At 29.4% G+C, this 18,237-nt stretch overlaps 3 protein-coding genes across 6 annotated transcripts; 2 read left to right on the top strand and 1 right to left on the bottom strand.

Annotated features, from left to right (window-relative positions):
* The first annotated feature begins 492 nt into the window (after positions 1 to 492).
* Positions 493 to 4,287, top strand: LOC122631999 (actin-binding protein IPP). 2 transcript variants are annotated; one of them, XM_043818330.1, is made up of 8 exons: positions 493 to 853; positions 929 to 1,120; positions 1,211 to 1,739; positions 1,818 to 1,983; positions 2,070 to 2,416; positions 2,510 to 2,856; positions 2,919 to 3,139; positions 3,206 to 4,287. In XM_043818330.1, the coding sequence occupies exons 2-8, from the start codon at positions 1,051 to 1,053 to the stop codon at positions 3,440 to 3,442; spliced, it is 1,917 nt and encodes a 638-aa protein (XP_043674265.1). In that variant the 5' UTR covers positions 493 to 853; positions 929 to 1,050; the 3' UTR covers positions 3,443 to 4,287. The 2 variants fall into 2 exon arrangements, with proteins under 2 accessions (XP_043674265.1, XP_043674255.1); XM_043818320.1 differs by having other exon boundaries at positions 493 to 1,120.
* A 1,968-nt stretch (positions 4,288 to 6,255) lies between these two features.
* LOC122632063 (BTB/POZ domain-containing protein 7) lies at positions 6,256 to 17,229 on the bottom strand. The gene is made up of 11 exons (XM_043818488.1): positions 16,828 to 17,229; positions 15,990 to 16,243; positions 15,548 to 15,912; positions 14,914 to 15,464; positions 14,679 to 14,842; positions 14,127 to 14,511; positions 13,843 to 13,995; positions 13,531 to 13,687; positions 13,064 to 13,242; positions 8,257 to 8,466; positions 6,256 to 7,888 (listed from the first exon to the last, which is right to left on the bottom strand). Exons 2-11 carry the CDS (start codon positions 16,226 to 16,228, stop codon positions 7,607 to 7,609), a joined length of 2,685 nt encoding a protein of 894 aa, XP_043674423.1. The 5' UTR covers positions 16,229 to 16,243; positions 16,828 to 17,229; the 3' UTR covers positions 6,256 to 7,606.
* On the top strand, positions 9,207 to 12,915 carry LOC122632020. Of its 3 annotated transcripts, none has more exons than XM_043818401.1 (2): positions 9,207 to 9,355; positions 11,682 to 12,915. In XM_043818401.1, coding segments are annotated over exons 1-2 (1,230 nt in total). In that variant the 5' UTR covers positions 9,207 to 9,353; the 3' UTR covers positions 12,910 to 12,915. The 3 variants fall into 3 exon arrangements, with proteins under 3 accessions (XP_043674336.1, XP_043674352.1, XP_043674343.1); XM_043818417.1 differs by lacking the exon at positions 9,207 to 9,355 and adding an exon at positions 9,930 to 10,098; XM_043818408.1 differs by lacking the exon at positions 9,207 to 9,355 and adding an exon at positions 9,930 to 10,145.
* Positions 17,230 to 18,237: the final 1,008 nt, after the last annotated feature.

The following is an 18,237-nucleotide window of genomic DNA, read 5'->3' as shown; positions in this document are numbered from 1 at the left end:
CTTACATTAAACTTATATTATTAAATATTATTATGATTTTCTACAATTTATATTAGATCGATAATATATTTTTTATATGAAATTTAATTTATTCGTTTTAAATTCGTCTCAACGATTATCGAAATGCGTACTGATGTTTCAAAACTACCTGCTCACCAACAGATAAAAACATAATATTTTGTTTTCTTCCAAATTATAATAACTGTTTATTCGTAATATACAAAAGAAAACAAATATGTGAATATCATAGTTATGCCTTTGTTGAATTACTTCGAATAACGAATCGTTCGTGTGTGTGTGTGTGTGTATATACATAGTTTCACTTCCTTACATAGTACATATTTTTGATATGATTCAATATTTGCGTAGTTAGTGATTTTTTTAAAGTCTCTTTGTATTTATAATTTTCGCCTAGAGGTCTCTCTTGTCGGGCCGCTTTAAACGCCCTCTCTCTTAACTACTTAATTAAATGTGTAGTGGTAGATACATATAACAATTTATAATACACACAATGACCCGTTTCGTGGTTGGTACTCCTAGAAAGCCGATGAACCTATAATTATATTGTAATCGAATTAGCAAAATCGAATGACAAGAGTAAGAACATTGATAGTGAATAAGAATAGAGTGAAAGAAAAAATCAAATTCTTATTATCTGACACAATAAAATGTATGCTGAGAGAAAGATAATTACGAATATTGCGATCTTATAGGAGTGAGAGTGAACGAAGATTCGCGATTTTTCATAATAGGTGTGGTGCGAGACGATATTTACAATTATTTTTGCCAACTGTGCTTTTGCGTTCTACTATTATTATGGCTCAGTGTGATTTGTGAAAAAGAGGCATGACGAGTAAGACTAGAAGAGAGAAACGAATATGAGAAAGTTAGATTTGTCATGATTTCAAAGATAGTTTTACATTTTTAGTAGGTTATCTAATGTATGCCATCTTTCTCAATACTGATTTTCGAGATAAAGGTAGATGTCATAAGTATATGAGAGTTGGCGTTAACCGATCATTTAATTGAAGTGAAAATGCGGCGGTAGTGATGCGTTTAAAGGGGAAAAATAACGCTAAGTCGTTTCATAGCGTCTATAAGGTGCTCTCTCGTATATGTCGTGAGTACTTCGTTAATTATTGTTTAATATATATTCTGACAGCTTTTTCCGATGCATGTATTGTCTGTGTATATGTATAATATTATATAGGAACAGTGGACAAAGTTCAACTTGATGGTTTCATGGCGGATGGTGCAGTACCGCCACTAAAGAATGGGCACAACTCTAATAATATGGGATTTGCTACACAACCTGTAAGTCCTACTTCAGATGCCACTAGTACTGTATATGCAGTGGGACAATATGCGCCAAAAGTTTTGAGAAATTTAAATGGCCAACGATTAAAGAATCAGTTTACTGACGTCGGCCTTGTTGCCGACGGCAGCATTATCCATGCACACAGATCGGTTCTAGCAGCGGGCAGTGCTTATTTCAATGCTATGTTTACTGGTGGCCTTGTCGAAGAACAACAAGAATTGGTGGAAATTCATTCTATATCAGCTTCAATCCTTTCGCTCTTAATAGATTTTATCTATACTGGAAATGTTGATATTACCGAAGACAATGTCCAAGAATTGTTTGCTGCTGCCGATATGCTTGAACTGGATGAAGTAGTTTCTGGCTGCATTACTTATTTAGAACAACAACTTCATTATTCAAATGCCCTTGGAATTTATAGGTAAAATTATTATGGAGCATCTTAATACTTTCTTAGCCCCCAATAGATTGAATCTTTAACGTAATATTTTTCATTAAGGTTTGCAGAAGCACACAACAGGTTGGATCTATTAGAGACTGCCTTACGTTTTATACAAGTCAATTTTCCTCAAGTTTCTCAAGAAGAGGAGTTTTTAGACCTGCCCAAAGAACATCTTGTTCGTTTCCTCAGCAGTGATTTAATTCATATCGACACTGAATTTCAGGTAATCATAATTTCATTTACAAAATAAATATTTCAAATAATTACTTGAATTTGTTATAACAAAAAATATATATATATATTTCACAGGTCTTCCAAGCTGCATACAATTGGATTACACACGATATACCTGCACGAAGATGCTATGTATTTGAAATATTAGGTCATATACGGCTAAGACTTTGTTCGTTGGCACGTCTGGAAAGAATAATATTGGAATGTAAAGATGCCAGTCTCATTGTTGCTTTGCGCTCTATAGAAAAAGATTTAATATGTAACAAAGGATGTCTTGTACCTCTTCATGCACAGCCTAGACTTTGTGCTAAAAAAAATATTTTGGTAATCGGTGGTTCTAAGAGGGAACAAGCAGCAGATAGTTGGGGCAGAGCTGCTGAAAGCACTTATGAGAGTATTGAAAAATATGACACTTTTACTGGGTATACGATCTATTAAATTTCCATTTTCCAATTATTTTTACATTCTTGTAATTATTAATTTTTTTTTTTTTTTTTTTTCCCCCATAATTACAGTGAATGGAGCGAAGTAGCACCAATAAGCATAGGACGTATATTGCCAGGTGTAGCACTTCTAGATGGTAAAGTATATGTAGTCGGCGGAGAACTCGAATCATGCATCATTGCAAATTGCGAATGTTACGATCCTCGGGATAATGTATGGACTTCGATTGCTTGCATGGAAGAACCTAGATGTGAATTTGGACTTTGTGCCTTGGATAATAGCTTATATGCTTTTGGTGGTTGGGTAGGAGAAGATATTGGCGGTTCTATAGAAATTTATGATCCGATCACTAATACTTGGACGCTTGAAGGGGAACTTCCGGAACCACGTTTCAGTATGGGAGTTGTCGCGTATGAAGGTTTGTTTCCAAGATGTACATTGTTGATAATACATTGTAATAATCGAATAAAAATTTTTCAGGACTAATCTATGTAGTAGGTGGTTGTACACATAACAGTAGGCATCGTCAAGATGTAATGAGTTATAATCCAGTTACTAGAGAATGGAATTACTTAGCTCCTATGTTAACGCCGCGATCCCAAATGGGAATTACTGTTCTCGATGGTTATATTTATGTGGTTGGTGGTACCAATAAAAATCAAGAAGTTTTAAATTCCGTTGAACGATATTCTTTTGAAAAGGTAAATAGGTTTAATCGTGTAATTACTAACAATTTCTTGCATTTTTCATATTGCATTACATTACAGAATAAATGGAGCATGGTAGCACCAATGAATATTGGTCGTTCATATCCTGCAGTTGCTGCAGCTGATAGTAGACTGTATGTTATAGGAGGGGATCAATCACAAGAAATCAATTTTTACCGTACACAGATAACTATTTCTACTGTAGAATGTTACGATCCTCATTTAAATAAATGGCATGAATGTGCTTCACTACCAACGAGCAGAGGGGAAGCAGCAGCTATTGTTGCACCCTTTTGAGTGAAATTTTAAAAATTGTACACTTCATACATATTTCGTATACATACACGTGTTCCTCTCTAAAATGCAAATCATTGCAAGTTGTTAACGCAAGCAAGAGCATACCATGACTAATTGGATGTGTTTAAAAAAAATCATGTATTTCAAATTATTTATATATACATACATACATATATATACATATATATATATATGTATATATATATATATATATATATATATATATATATAAAACATTTTCCTATATAGACTACGCCTACGTAAATTTTAAGTAATTATAATACATAATAACTTCCTTTTGTAATATAAACAAAGTGCTAAGCGATTTGAAAGAAAAAGATAAAAGAATATTCTATTAATGTGGCTAAACAAAAAAATATAAGAGGTTGCATTAATTTTATCAATGCTCCTTATTGCTACAACTGATAATGTTACTCATTATAAAAGAAATTTCCAAATGCTTTAATAGATTTATTAAAACATAAATGATTTTATTAGTTGTAGAACGGACTGACGACATTTATATTACATATACTCATCTACCAAAGCTATAATATTATTCTATTGTAAATTTGTCACGCCAAAATAAAATAAAAACAAAAAAATATATATATAATAAAGATTATATCACGAAGGAAGGTGTTATATAAAAATACTCGTTAATTACGAGTGTATTTACGAACCTATTTCATGATAAATATATATACGTTTTGCTTCTCTTCGATAAATCGCGCATGTGATCTCACTTTTTGTGAGTCTACAACTGTTTAGCATAATATTGCTTATACAGCTGAATTTATTTAAAATGGAAGGTAAATGTAAATAAAAACTATACATTTCTTATACGATCTTTGTAATATGTTTCGATGACTAATCAATGACTAACTAAGTCAACTTGTCCATGAACCTCTTTTTTAGTTTCTTTAAAAAATTATATCTCTAAATTGCTCATCACTTACTTGGGTCCCTTTAAATAATTTTCAATATATAAACAATACATAGATATTATAAAATTTTCTTTACGTAAAACGGATAATCACCGGATATTAATTTTTTTGCTCTTTTTTTATTTAAAATTCTCGACATTATTATATACATTACTCTTTGCCTACTCGTTTAAAAACTGATACTACACATTACATATTAGACATACTTATAATTTCTTAAAATAGTAAATTGCAACTACTCTACGTTTTACAAAGTGATAATTTAACAATCGGAGAGTATACCTGTTTTAAGGCAATAATTTTAACTTGTTCTGTTTGTGATTGAAAATATAAAAGTATGATAATTAAAGTTGTAAAATTTATCTAATAAAATTAAAGTAATAATAAATAATAGATTCCCTCTTAAAGAAAGATCTAATAGTTTTGGTATATATTTTTAAACTTGCTTAAAAGTCTATGAAATTCATCATTATAACGAATCTAAAATTGTTTTCTTTGTAGTATAGGAAATATTATTGCATTCTCTACTGATAGCATTATACATGTTTTAATGAATTTCTTAACTTGTCTTGTACATTAAATATCCATATATATATATACATACATACATATATATATATATATATATATACATATATATATATATTGATATATACTCTATACACATAGATGTATGCGCGAATCTCTATACTGCGCATAGATTTGACGAATACGCGTTACACAAATAACGACGCAAAAGATATTAGGCACAATTTTTGTTAATGTCGATAAAATTTTACCGTTATGTTCTCCACTAATAACGGAGCAAAACTGCACTACATACAATGTTTCTTAATATTGTGGAAAAATTTTTATTTGTATTGTGCGAAAATTTACAAAAAAAAAAGAGAGAGAGAGAGAGACATCGTTAATTCAATTTTGAGATAAATTAATGAGAATGAGATATTAAAGTAAAAAAAAGAAAAAAAATAATAATAAAAAGAAAAAATAATAATAATAAAAAGAAAAAAAAATGAAACATTATTCAATTTTGTATCAATGTGCGTGTGTTCTATTTATTAGACAAGTAAAAGCATATTAATATCTTTAAGAACTAATTTTTATATTTACTCAGAGAAATGAAATTGTTCTTATATATTATATCTAATTATTTTTACTGAATATACGTTTTCTTAAAAAAAGTGTTAAAATATATAATGTGAAATATAAAATGTTATTAACAAATTTCAAAAATTATATATGAACGAAATATGTAATAATAATTTATAATAATTTAAAAAATTTTTCTCTTAAATACTTCCCTCCATAATATGCTGTATATCTATATTTCATTAATATTTTCTTGTCAATAATAAAGGTAAAAATAATTTAATTTACAGCCATTTTACAAATTAAACAGAGAGATAAGGAGGTATAGTATAAAAGATAAAAAATTTATAGGCAGGAAGCTTTTGAAAAGAAACGTATATTCGAAATATGTCAAGTATACATTTATAAAACTGTAAAAGCAACTTTTTTTATTATTATTATTATTATTATTATTATTATTATTATGACGGGGAGATAACATAAACACATTTCACGTGTTACAATGTATTTTTTTTTTTTTTTTATATAAAAATAGTATCTCCTTTAAAACTTTGTTATATGCAACTTTCGAATCTAGTTGCGTATACCCTTGTATAGGCTCATTTCGAAAAAACATAGAAAAAAAAGAAAAAAAAAAACAAACAATAATTTTTTTTTAGAAAATTTGTAAAAACTTAATTTTATCAACCTTTTCAGAGAGAGAGAGAGAGAGAGAGAGAGAGAGAGAGAAAGAGAGAAAAACAGAGAGAAAGAGAGAGAAATGAATAAAAACAATAATAAAAATAAAACAATATGATTCGCGAAGAATATAAAATATTCTAATATAGATACAGATAGTTCCCGTGAATTATTTTACTATTATTTATAACTATATGCACGCACATTTAAGTGGCTAATGGTTCCGCATTAATATTAATGCTGCTTTATATAATATCTAACAGCGGAGAATGTATTTTCCTAAACGCCGGGGGAAAGAGTCTCATCGATAGAATGAAAAAATTAATTTGGAAGATATTATACAAATGTCTGTTTCGTATAATTACAAATATTATATATGCTAGTTTTTTTCTTGAATTAAGAAAAAAGTAAAGAAAAGAATAGAAGGAATCAAACGAGGCTAAGAGTCGCGTAAAGTTCAAGAACGAGTTTCTACGGTTTTTATACGATTGGAATTACATAAAAGATCGATCGGTCCTTAAGAACTTAAATATATACCGAACTATAGAAATATACATATATAAAAATTAAACGCTTTATTGTACATTATTGATAATATCAGTCAGCAAATGATCTCCCATAGAATCTTAATTCTATGAAAATATAGACCGCTTTGCATATTTTCATACATTGCGGACCAGGGTCAATTATCAATGTAATTTGTGCTTCCAATTTCAATTAATATCTCGAATGAGTGATATTTTTTTATTTAAACGTTTCTTTAAACATTTTTATTTTTAAAATTCCTTTCTATCTAGTTTAATGTATAAATTATCGATCAAATTAAATTTCGTATAATTAAGCTGCTGCAAGCAATTTATTACGATATCGAAAATATTTGACAAATTAAATGAAAACAGACGAAATGTTTTGCGACCGGTCCGCAATGTTTAAATACAGCATATGTCCGATATATGCATTTCATCAAAGTTTATTAGCTACATCGTTTAACGTATTTAAGTAAATACTAATGAGAATAAACACATGCATACGCACATAAATACACCCACATACATATGAACACATTTCACTGTGTGCTCATAGCCACAAACATTTTTCACGGTTCACAAATGTATAAGTCACAGCCGCATTATACCTCACATGCGGTGCATCTAATAACTATTAAGCAATAACTCTTTTCACATTATAATTATCGAAATAAATGGAACTTAATATTAGCTACTTTCTTAGGCTGTGAACGATCTTATTAAAATCTAAATACAGATTTTCTGGGTTTGTTCTTTTTTTTTTTCTTTTTCTTTTTCTTTTTTGTTCCTTTTTTTTTTCTTGCAATAGATTTGTACCCGCAGTAACAAGTTTTTTTTTTTTTTTTTTTTTTTATACGCCGTGTAAAGAAGACTCCTCTTCTCTTAGCGGATTCTTTTCATTTCTTTCATATTGTATATAAATGTTAAATAAACCTCGGTAAGGCAGTGACGGTACGTTGGTACGCGTATGGCAGAGGAGGTGGGGCGGAAATATGTCCTTGATGTTGACGAGGAAGCGAAGAACGATTTAGACCTACGGTTCCAGTTGACGGTGAAATATGTTGCAAAATATGTGACGTTCCATCGCCAAGATCCAATTCTTGATGTTCCATCAATTGCAAAGCTCCGAACGATGCAGTAGCCATTGCCACATCTGGCATTACTCCGGATAGATGGCCATCGCTGCAAGAGCTATTTTCTTGTTGCTGAAGACATTAAAATTATTTTTATAACAATTAAATAACTTGTAGATTAAAAAATAATTATATATATATAAATATAAATAATTACATATATATATATATATAAGCGCACGCGCGCGCACAACACACATGTATATGTATGTACGTATATACATACATACATATATATATATATATATATATTACTTACTTTATTAATTAAATAAAAATTCAGTAAACGATCGATACTGTCATATTTATAAATTAAAAAAAAAATCAGCAATAAAAACAGATAAATAGCGTAGAAAACGCGATCTACACTGAGGAATGCACACGAATTGCACCAGATCGAGTTAAGAGAAAGCGTCCAAAGTAATGATGTTATTTCTTACCTCTACAAGAAGTCTGTTATTCTCTCCTTCAATAACTACGGCCGGAAGTTCGTGCCTATCCGCATAAGATGAAGCCGGCCGAGGAAACGTCATATTCCTTCCGTAATACGAAGGCGCGGAAGTTCTCGCATTAATATCCATATCCGGCGAGTTTATATCTTCAATTCCGGTCATATTGTTATCTTGCTGTTTCATAAATGATGCAGTGTTCTGTAAAATAGATTTAAAAATTTTTACCTAAAAATGTGCGTTTTGTGCTGAGTAATCTGAAATAACAGATAGTGTATAATTACTGTAAAAACGACATAAAAATAAAAAAAGAAAAAAAATGCCACCTATTCGAAAATATATCAATGAGTCTAATTCCAAGCTGAATCGGTAAGATCTATATATATATATATATATATTTGTACATCGATGCACATTTGCATCGGATGCAAAATTTTCTTTGATGCTTGTTAGACAAATGCAACAAGCAACTAACATGAAATTTAAATATCACTCGTTATCAATACTTATAAATAATGGAAGACATAAATACAAAGTTCCTGTTTTTTTTTTTTTTTTTAAATAATAATCAGTCAATTTGAAAGTTATCTATTCATAAAGAAAAATTTATTTATCGTCTGCAATATAATATATTCTACTTTACGAATTTTATCAATTTTTTGTAACTTAAGTTTAAAAAATTTCGCGCATATGAAGGTCTGGAGTGTTGATACTTTTTGTAATATGATACATTATTATTATTCAAAATAGCATTCATTCTTTCTCGATGGAATATGAATTAGATTCACGTCTAATAACGAATTCGATGTAATGACGAAGAAGTACGTAGTAATGACAAAGTCATGACTATGCGGTTCGTGCTTTGGCACGATAATAAATTACAATTGCTGCTCGAATTAACGTTAAATAAAATGATGTGTTCCTTCGTCGATGTAACTCTGGCTTTAATCCAGAGAATAACTAGATGGAAAATGGAGATGTCATTAATAGAGCTAGTATGGGGGAAAACAAAGGTCAAAGTCAGACGCGCGTCGAGTAGTAAAGCTTGTCTCAGTACTTACAGTTCCGTCGTGCCTAACTGATCTGTCATGTGAGTGTGATCAATTACTAAACAAAAATACTATTACATTGATAATACCGCTACTCTGTTCGCGATCTCCTTAGTTTTGCTTCGTCAGATGATGATCACTAACTCGGCTATTTTTAAATTCGCGTAAAGCGGGTCATTTAAACATACAATTTTCAAATATCAAACGCTCGAATTTACATTTTAAAGTTTTATAAATTTACATTTACATTATAGAGCATTACCTCCGTCTTTTATGTTCCTCGTCAAGTTTTACAAAAGATCATTAACCATTTATCTACGTGTCCTATTTTATATAATAGCGTTTTAAATAGATCCTCTGACCTACAGAGTTTATTTGGAATGCGTATGTCGCGTTAAATCTCTAACAGCAAAGTAAATTACATTTGCACGTATTTTTCCTATAATAATGTATATAATTTATCTCAATTTGAACCACTTGAAGCAAACATTTTTATCAAATATTAATATTTTTAAGAAAATCGGTCGTTTATTAAATTCCTTTTAACGATATCTTACGTAATTATTTAAAATTAAACCGTATAAAAAAAAAAAAACAGAAGTTTTTTTCATCATTAATAATTATATCTTTGCATATATTTTCAAAAATAATTGCGAATGATAAGTATATTTTAGCGTATTCTCTGACAACTAATCGCGAATGACTCAATATACCTTGTATTGTATTTATTCGAACGTACAACTGCAAGATGTGTGTCAGTCTTTGCTAATGTTCCATCGAGAACGTACGTATAACATTCTACTTTTCAAGATTAACAAGCAACAATAAAAAGTAAGTTTACAATCACAAAAATAAATCTATCGTTTGAAATTTTCTTAATATTTAATATAAGGAAAACAAAAAAATTAAATTAAAGTACACCAAACTATATAATAAACGATGAACTTCGCCGCTTATTTCGTTAATAAGTCGCACCAACGGTTGATGTGATATCAAATGATAGGAATAATACAAAAGAAAAAAAAGAATAGAATAAAAATACCTTCACTTCGCGAATGAGACTATATATATACGAGAAAAAGGAAAAAAGCAAAAAACATAAAAAATAATCAAAATAATCTAAATTATATATTTACTTGTATGACTAATTCATTTACGACATAGAATTGTATTAACCCGTTGAAGCTTTTACTCTTTTTAAAAAAATGCTATATCGATAAGATACGTAGAATGTATTGCTCGTTATACGATAGGTCTTATCCAATCATTGAATTGCTTATAGTGGTTAAATTGCAAACAAATATATATATATATATATATATATATATCATAGAATTCTAACATCAAGTACCAATTTATTCATTTAACGTTTAAAAGATAACCATAGAGAGATGAAGTAAGTATCACGATGGAAAATAGTCATTTTATAACTAGGCCATCATTACGTTGATTTCTCATATCAATTTATTGACAGAACAGAGATCGCTTACGTCGTCAATTACTACGTGATAGATTTTTTTAAGTACATGTTAATCTCACTGTGATTAATATTATTTGTTCACGTTATTAAACATCGTACGGTTAAATGATAGTTGATAATCTTACTTTTTGATACCCGATAATATAAAATTAATGAATTAAAAATAATTATATACGATATTAACGAGAATCTTATATTTCTTAGAGAGATAAATAATTTTCGCTTTTTTTAGTTTATCGCTTATGTTAAATAGTTTCTATCTGTTAAATATTCATGTTAAACGCGAAGAACAATACAACGCAAAAGTGATACAACTCTTGCGAGCAAGAGTTCTCATTTTTTATTCATTCGAAAGCAATACAAAAGAAATCGTTTATATGTGCATGATAATACATGTTCGATGATATCGATTTATCTGTCTATTGATCTCTTTGATATGAGGTGAAATCAACTAAAATTTTTATCAAGTTTAGTGATACTATAAAATATTTTTAAAAATTACCAGAAGTGATGTGTATATGTGTGTGTGTGTGTGCGTATATATATATTTCGTCTTTTAAAAAATATTTATATAAAAGTGTATGTAATAATCGTTGATATTTCATCATTTCTATCGTATTCACCACTCCCATTTGACTTTTTTAATTAGTAAACATTTTGTACTAGTATGATATATATCGTTAGATAAAACTTTACTTTCCCTATTGTGTAGTTTATGCGAAAGCGCCTTCGTTATATCATAAGAAAAATACGTTTTTCTCTTATATTTCATAACTCTTATATTTCATAAACTTTTTTTAAATAATAATTCTCTTTTACTTTTATTATTTTTATAGTTACTTTCGTTAAAATATGATGATAAAGAACGGTTATATGCTTTTTTATAGGGCAGAAATGTGCGAACTAGAAACGTCACTACCAATAGAAGATTTTGAAGGACTTATAAGACAATCTCTTGGCTCTGGTTTAAAAATAAAAAATGTAACATGGAAACATTTAACTGATCCAGGAGAAAATTTTGGCAGTTTGATATTGGCTGTTACTGTCAATACTATAGAAAATTTGTCTTCAAAGACGTTGAACGTAGTTGCAAAACTTCCGCCAAAATCTGCATATCTTGTAGATTTATTTAATAGTCCACTGACATTTAAAAAAGAATTAAAATTTTATAGTGACGTTGTCCCAGCTCTAAAGGATATTTACCATTCGTCTAATTTACAAGAGGAAGTATTTGTACCGCGCTACTTTGGCGGAAGATTAGGCTTAGAAAATCCTGACAAATTTGATCTTCAGGCTGTTATCATTTTAGAAAATCTTAAATCCTCTGGTTACTCGGTTCAAGATCGAATTATGGGAATGGATTTAGAACATGTTAAACGTGCTGTTAAAGAATTGGCAAAGTTACATGCTATGATCATTGGTTTAAAAATAAATAGACGAGATTTCTTCGAAAACACTATACTACCAGTTTTAGTATCTCCAACTAATGAAACTGCCGTAAAATGTGTTATGGATATGATTCATAAGGCACATGAGGATTTAAAACATTTAGAAGAGGCTAAACCATATATGGAAAGTGTCGAAGCTACATTAAAATCTATGAACATAGGTAATGAAACTGAAAAAGATGATTTATGGGCAACAATAGTACATAAAGATTTTTGGGTCAACAATATGTTGTTTTGTCACGATTCTTCTGGACATATAACTGATATGAAAATAGTTGACTTTCAACTTTGTATTTATAGCTATGGTGTAGAAGATCTTATATTTTTTTTAATATCTAGTGCTAAGAAAGAAGTTATTGATAATAACTTAGATGATATGATTGATTTGTATTATGATTCCTTTATCGACGTTTTAAAAATGTTAAAAGTAGACACAGAACAGTATAGTAAAAGTAAATTCCTGGAATTGTTGAATAAATGTGCACCTATGAAATTTGCACAATGCATTATGATGGTGCAAGTAATACAAGCTTCTCGTACTAGTCATTCTGAGATGAAAAATATGGAAAACGCTGCAGAATTGTTTAAAAGAGAAACAAACGATGTAGGCAATAAGAAATTGTTACATATAGTGCAGACATTTGCAAAAAAAAATTGGTTATTATGATAAAATTATATCTGACTTGAATTAAATGTATTTTAAATTATAACATGATATAATTATTACAACTATTTACGGAAATAATATTTACGGAATAAAATACTACAACATAAATATTATGTACTAAACAAATTGAATTTCTAAGAAAAATTATACTTACTTCTAAAATATCCGCTACTGCATCTGGTAAATTGAATTCTCTAACGACTCTTAGGCGCACTTGCCTATTAATTTCGCTTCGCGAAGATAAAGGTAGATCTATAGCTCGTAGACAACTTGGAGATTGCCTTAATTTTTGTTCCCGTTTAAGCATTGCAGCCATTGTTGATGAATCTGGAACTAAATATTTTACGTAGTATAATACATTTTAAATATAGTATCGTTTATTTATAAAAAAAAAAATAAAAAAAAATTAAAAAAATGAAAAATGAAAAAATATACAATGTATATAATACATTCCTATAAGAATTGTATAGATTATTAGAAACCAATTAATATATATTGAAATATATTATTTAAAAGTATCATGTATATACACACTTTACTTAATTTGAAATAAAATTGATAGAAAGAAAAAGGATTGGTACAGAGAAAAATATTAAAAAGAATAAATGACAAATTAAGTACCTGGAAATGCAGCTGCAAGAACATCTACACCAGCAGTGCCCATAGTTCTTGGTTTTTCATCAACCATATATAGTGCGTCCGGTATATCCGCAACATATCGCGTTCTTTGTAATCTGACAAGATCCGTATCTTGAACTATCTGTTCTTCGACTAAAGACTAAAAAAAAAAATGTATTTAATATATTATATATTGTGTATATATATATATATATATATATATATATATATATATGATGTAGAAATGTTTTATATACAATATAATTACCTTTATTTACTCATAATATTTTGCTCATAATTTACTCATACTCTTACCTTAATTTCTTCATAATAAGGCATGAATAATCTTGGTCTAACAAAAAAACCATTCTTTTTTCCACCTCTTATCCAAGCATTTGTATGTATGCTATCCCTTCCATCTCCTATCATATGACTAGGAGGAGTAGAAACCAAGCCTCTTCTGATAGCCTAATAGGGAATAGAAAAATAATCAATGATTATGTTCTTTATTATATTTTGAATAATTTTATTTATAAAAAAATAAGTTATACGTGTATATATATTATATTATATTTAATGATTGGAAAAGAATATATCACCTGAGTTAATATTTCACTGTTGTGTGGTAAGATATGATCAATTCTAACAAGTGGTAGTAGTTCACTAAGTATTTCTCGTAATTCAATGTCACTAAGATCTTTCTTTTTAACTCCCTTTCTTGTGACAGAGTGTACTGTATGATTTAATAAATTTGGTTCTCTATCTTCCATGCGCCGAACCAATTCATGTTCGCCCCATTTTAAAACTGCCTGTAATATTTCCAACTCACTTGCTTGTAGAAAATGACTTTGCAACACATTTACTAAATGAGCATGATCCAATTGATGAAGAATCGTTGAAGAAGCAATTGGTTGAAATTCTTCTCTTAAATAATGTAATGCTTGTCTGTGTACCCATGCAGATCCATGAGGTTGACTACCCCATCTGTAAAAGAGAAAGGATAATTATTTTCAATTATTTTTAATTACAATATATTTATACTTGAACTTATATGTCTTTGATAAACGAAGCTAAAATATTGTATCTGGAGATACTCTTGTATTTTATATGCATAATAATATTGTAATTTTTGTTTTTTTAAATAAGCTTACTTGAGTACTGTTGGAAGTGATTCTAATGTCAGACAATCTAAAATAATATCTTCACAGCCTTGAGATAATATGTCTAACTCAAGAAATCTACCAATTTGATATAATTCCATTGCTTCTTCTAAAGGACTTGGTCTCATTCTCCCTGTATGAGTTAATGCCTGCACCTATTAATTTATATTGTAACGTTTAAGAAATATTATATTATAATAATTTATTATATAAATAGTCTAATTACCTCACCAAGACTACCAGCACTATTTCCACAACCATTACCTCTTAGTATTAATGAGAGGTCAACGGTATCTAAATAAACTGCATGTAATAGAACTCTAGCATATCTTTTCGGTATTACACTTTCATCCAAAATTATTCTAGTAGGTATATGTAGCGTTCTTTCCGTACGATCTTCTCCCGACTTAGTACGTCTTTGTATCAAATTTCTAAAAAATGGCGATCTCGCAGAAAGTATTGCTTTATGGCATGGTAGCTCTAATTTTGGTCGAAATCCATACTCAGAACACCCGCTGTCTGGCCTTTGACAATCGCTATCTGATGTAAATACTAATGCAGCGTCAGCATAATCACCGGTATCAAGTAAGTATCTAAGATCTTGTTCTAAAGGATTCAATGTCCCAAATTCTTCGCCAAGTCGTTGTAATATATTTGTTCCAAATGTTGCATCATGTGGACAAATATCACCAGTATAGAGGTATCGTAATAAAGCAGAAAATGTCTGAACTTCTAAATTAGGTGTTCTCAAATCTAAACATATTCGAGCACCATAACCTATAGTAAGAAAGTAACATAATACACGTATTAATTGTTAATTCTAAAATAATTTATAAAAAAGAGATTTTGGATATATATACCAGGGTATCCTGCTAATAAATCCCTAAAATATGGACAACGTGCGGATAATATGGCCCTATGAATGGGAAAGCATGCACCTTGATAGACAAGATCGGCATCGGAACACTGCTTGTAGTCGTACAATAAAGATAAATCTTGTTTAAATGTAGCAGCTGGAGGTCTGGCTAATTCTGCTTGGACATGAAGATCTTTTAAAGCAGCTAAGGCTTCGTACTCTTCTAAAAGTGCTATTGCTTCTAAATGACTCCATGTTGATATCATGTCTCTAAAAATCCTGCCGTGATCACATACTTTAGACGAACGACGTTTCCTAATAAATTTTTTACGTAGTGTAGCAAATCCTGTCATTTTCTTTTTTCTTTCTCTATAATAAAGATATAAACAAATTTATTATATAATTAGTGTATTAAGTATTTTCCATTTAAATAATATACTTCATACCTAATTGCAAGTCCATGTTGATCATAGTTGCCAGAAGGCGAAAGCCTAGCTGCTTGAACTGAATCTCCACCAACACTTGCAACACTTGAAGATGCGGATGCACCCATTCTATGGATCATATGAGAAGCATCTTCTCCCCATCCACTCATGAACCAGCAACCTCTTTTATTATCACTATTTGTTTCCCTTGTTTCTCTACTTTGCAATGCACATGGAGTTAAAATCCTCAATACATTCATAGTTCAACTACCAACCTGAAATTACCATATCAAAAGATTTTAACAGTTGTTTTAACATTTACATATAACAATTATTTTTGTTTATTTATAATTCTTTAATGAGTATGACATAAATTAAAATTAATTACAAAATCACAATAGAAGCAAATATATTGACTGTTTACAAACACATCAGCAAAGTATTATTTGTGAAATAAAAGTATAAATAATATATAAAACTTACGAAAAAAAAAAATCTGACATAATCGTGAACATTTGTTACAAAGAAAAAATCCGTTAACTTTTTGAAAAATTAAATGTTCTATAAAAAAACATCAAATTAGAAAAATCACATTAGAAAATACTACTGTGTAAAAACAAAACAATACTGAATATTCTGTATTATAAAAGCAAGTCTTTTATCATCAATATTACCATTGAAATTTTTTCTTTCGTATTTATGTAAAAATGAAAGAAAAAAGATAATCTTTCTATACTATAGCACGTAAACATATTCCGAATGTAAAATGTTTAACATTGAAGGAAACTAAATCCATGACCCACATCGATGTTAACATGCAAACATTCGAATTATTAACAATCAAAATTAATTTTATTACCTTGGTCCTTCTTAAACATGCCTTTCACCCATCATTTCCATGTTTGTACTGTAAGACATGTTTGGATATAAATTGAAGCCAACGATCATCACAATGCATAACGACGGCCATGTTTACACTCAACTGCAGTGTATAGTTTAATAAAAGTTCAAAGCGGAGAGTTTCATTTATATATACACATATCCATGACAAGAATTACCGTTTAATAAAGTTATATCGATGTAGATGGATGATTAGATTTATCTGATAAACTTTGTTTTATTATAAATACGACATAACTTCACACGAATCAGCTGTTCCATTTTTTCACAAATTATTATCGTTCTACACCGTATATGCACTATGTTACGAAGCGATGCTTCGTTAAACATAGGTTACGCCTTCACCGCCATCTAACTCAGTTTACCTAAACAGTAACCAAGTGGTAATAGGTATTAGACAATATTGTATATACCATCAAATATATGGACCTGCACGTTCGATGAATCCGAGTAATGCACCTGTTCGATTGATTTTATTTGAGAGAAAAAAAATGGGATAGAGAAAAACAAACAATGAACAATCCTGTTCAAAATATTATGAAAATAAATTACAAATGACGAAAGTTTTTAATGTACTATTTTTAATAGAACTTTATATATATATATATCTTTGATAGCAGTAAAAATAATTCAAATGCACGCTTACGTAACGTCATATTCCAAATTTATAAATTTTTTTAAATTTGTTCATCATCTCTAGTTTTATAATGATTTATGCCAACAATGAGTAAGGGTGTAATTCTTCAACGATTTTGATAAAAAAAGCTTTCATTTTAAAGATGAAGTTTTAAGCGAGGATATGGCATTTTCGAATTTTTGAAAAAGCTTTATTTTCTTTAAAAAAAAAAATCGTGTCAAAATATGGCGTTCTTTCGAGAATAGTTTATCCCTAAAAATAAAGCTTTCTTAAACATTTGAAAAAGCCGTATCCTCGCTTAAATTTTCATCTTTAAGATAAGACCTTATTCATAAAAATCGGTTAACTATTACAATTGGAATCGTTGTTGGCGTAAACACTGTTTTCGACATTTTTCATAAAAAAAAAGTTTTGTATAGTGGCGCCCCTTGAACTATGCGACAAAAGAGGAGAAGCTCGTATCCCCACTACTGATTTTCATATAAACCCTTGAGTTGTGTGTGTTCTGTTTCTATGAAGTAAACGACTGCTTCCTTGTTTGTGTGAGTAAACTGATAAACAGATTTTCTGATCCATGCCAAATGCAAAGAAACACGTTTCACAATGCTCCACGGTGAAGCCACAATAACTTATTCAGGCATTTTAATGAGCTTTCAAAAGATAATATTATAATAAAAAAAAAAAAAAAGAAAATACATCTTCAACGAATCGTGCCAAAGAGTTTTAGTTTTC

The sequence above is a fragment of the Vespula pensylvanica genome, chromosome 1, assembly GCF_014466175.1.
Source record: "Vespula pensylvanica isolate Volc-1 chromosome 1, ASM1446617v1, whole genome shotgun sequence".
In the NCBI taxonomy this organism is placed as follows: Eukaryota; Metazoa; Arthropoda; class Insecta; order Hymenoptera; family Vespidae; genus Vespula; species Vespula pensylvanica.
The sequence above is the reverse complement of the archived record's forward strand: the minus strand, read 5'-3'. Positions and strand labels throughout refer to the sequence as shown.

What these genes read in the sequence shown, in the direction of transcription:
- LOC122631999 (XM_043818330.1), top strand. Translation starts at nt 1,051, where the DNA reads ATGCGTTTAAAGGGGAAAAATAACGCTAAGTCGTTTCATAGCGTCTAT. An exon ending in ATATCGACACTGAATTTCAG is followed by an intron (nt 1,984 to 2,069) that starts GTAATCATAATT and finishes TATATTTCACAG; the next exon opens with GTCTTCCAAGCTGCATACAA. An exon ending in AACGATATTCTTTTGAAAAG is followed by an intron (nt 3,140 to 3,205) that starts GTAAATAGGTTT and finishes ATTACATTACAG; the next exon opens with AATAAATGGAGCATGGTAGC.
- LOC122632063 (XM_043818488.1), bottom strand. Translation starts at nt 16,228, where the DNA reads ATGAATGTATTGAGGATTTTAACTCCATGTGCATTGCAAAGTAGAGAA. An exon ending in TCACTTCCAACAGTACTCAA is followed by an intron (nt 14,512 to 14,678) that starts GTAAGCTTATTT and finishes TCTCTTTTACAG; the next exon opens with ATGGGGTAGTCAACCTCATG. An exon ending in TCTTGCAGCTGCATTTCCAG is followed by an intron (nt 13,243 to 13,530) that starts GTACTTAATTTG and finishes TAAAATATTTAG; the next exon opens with TTCCAGATTCATCAACAATG.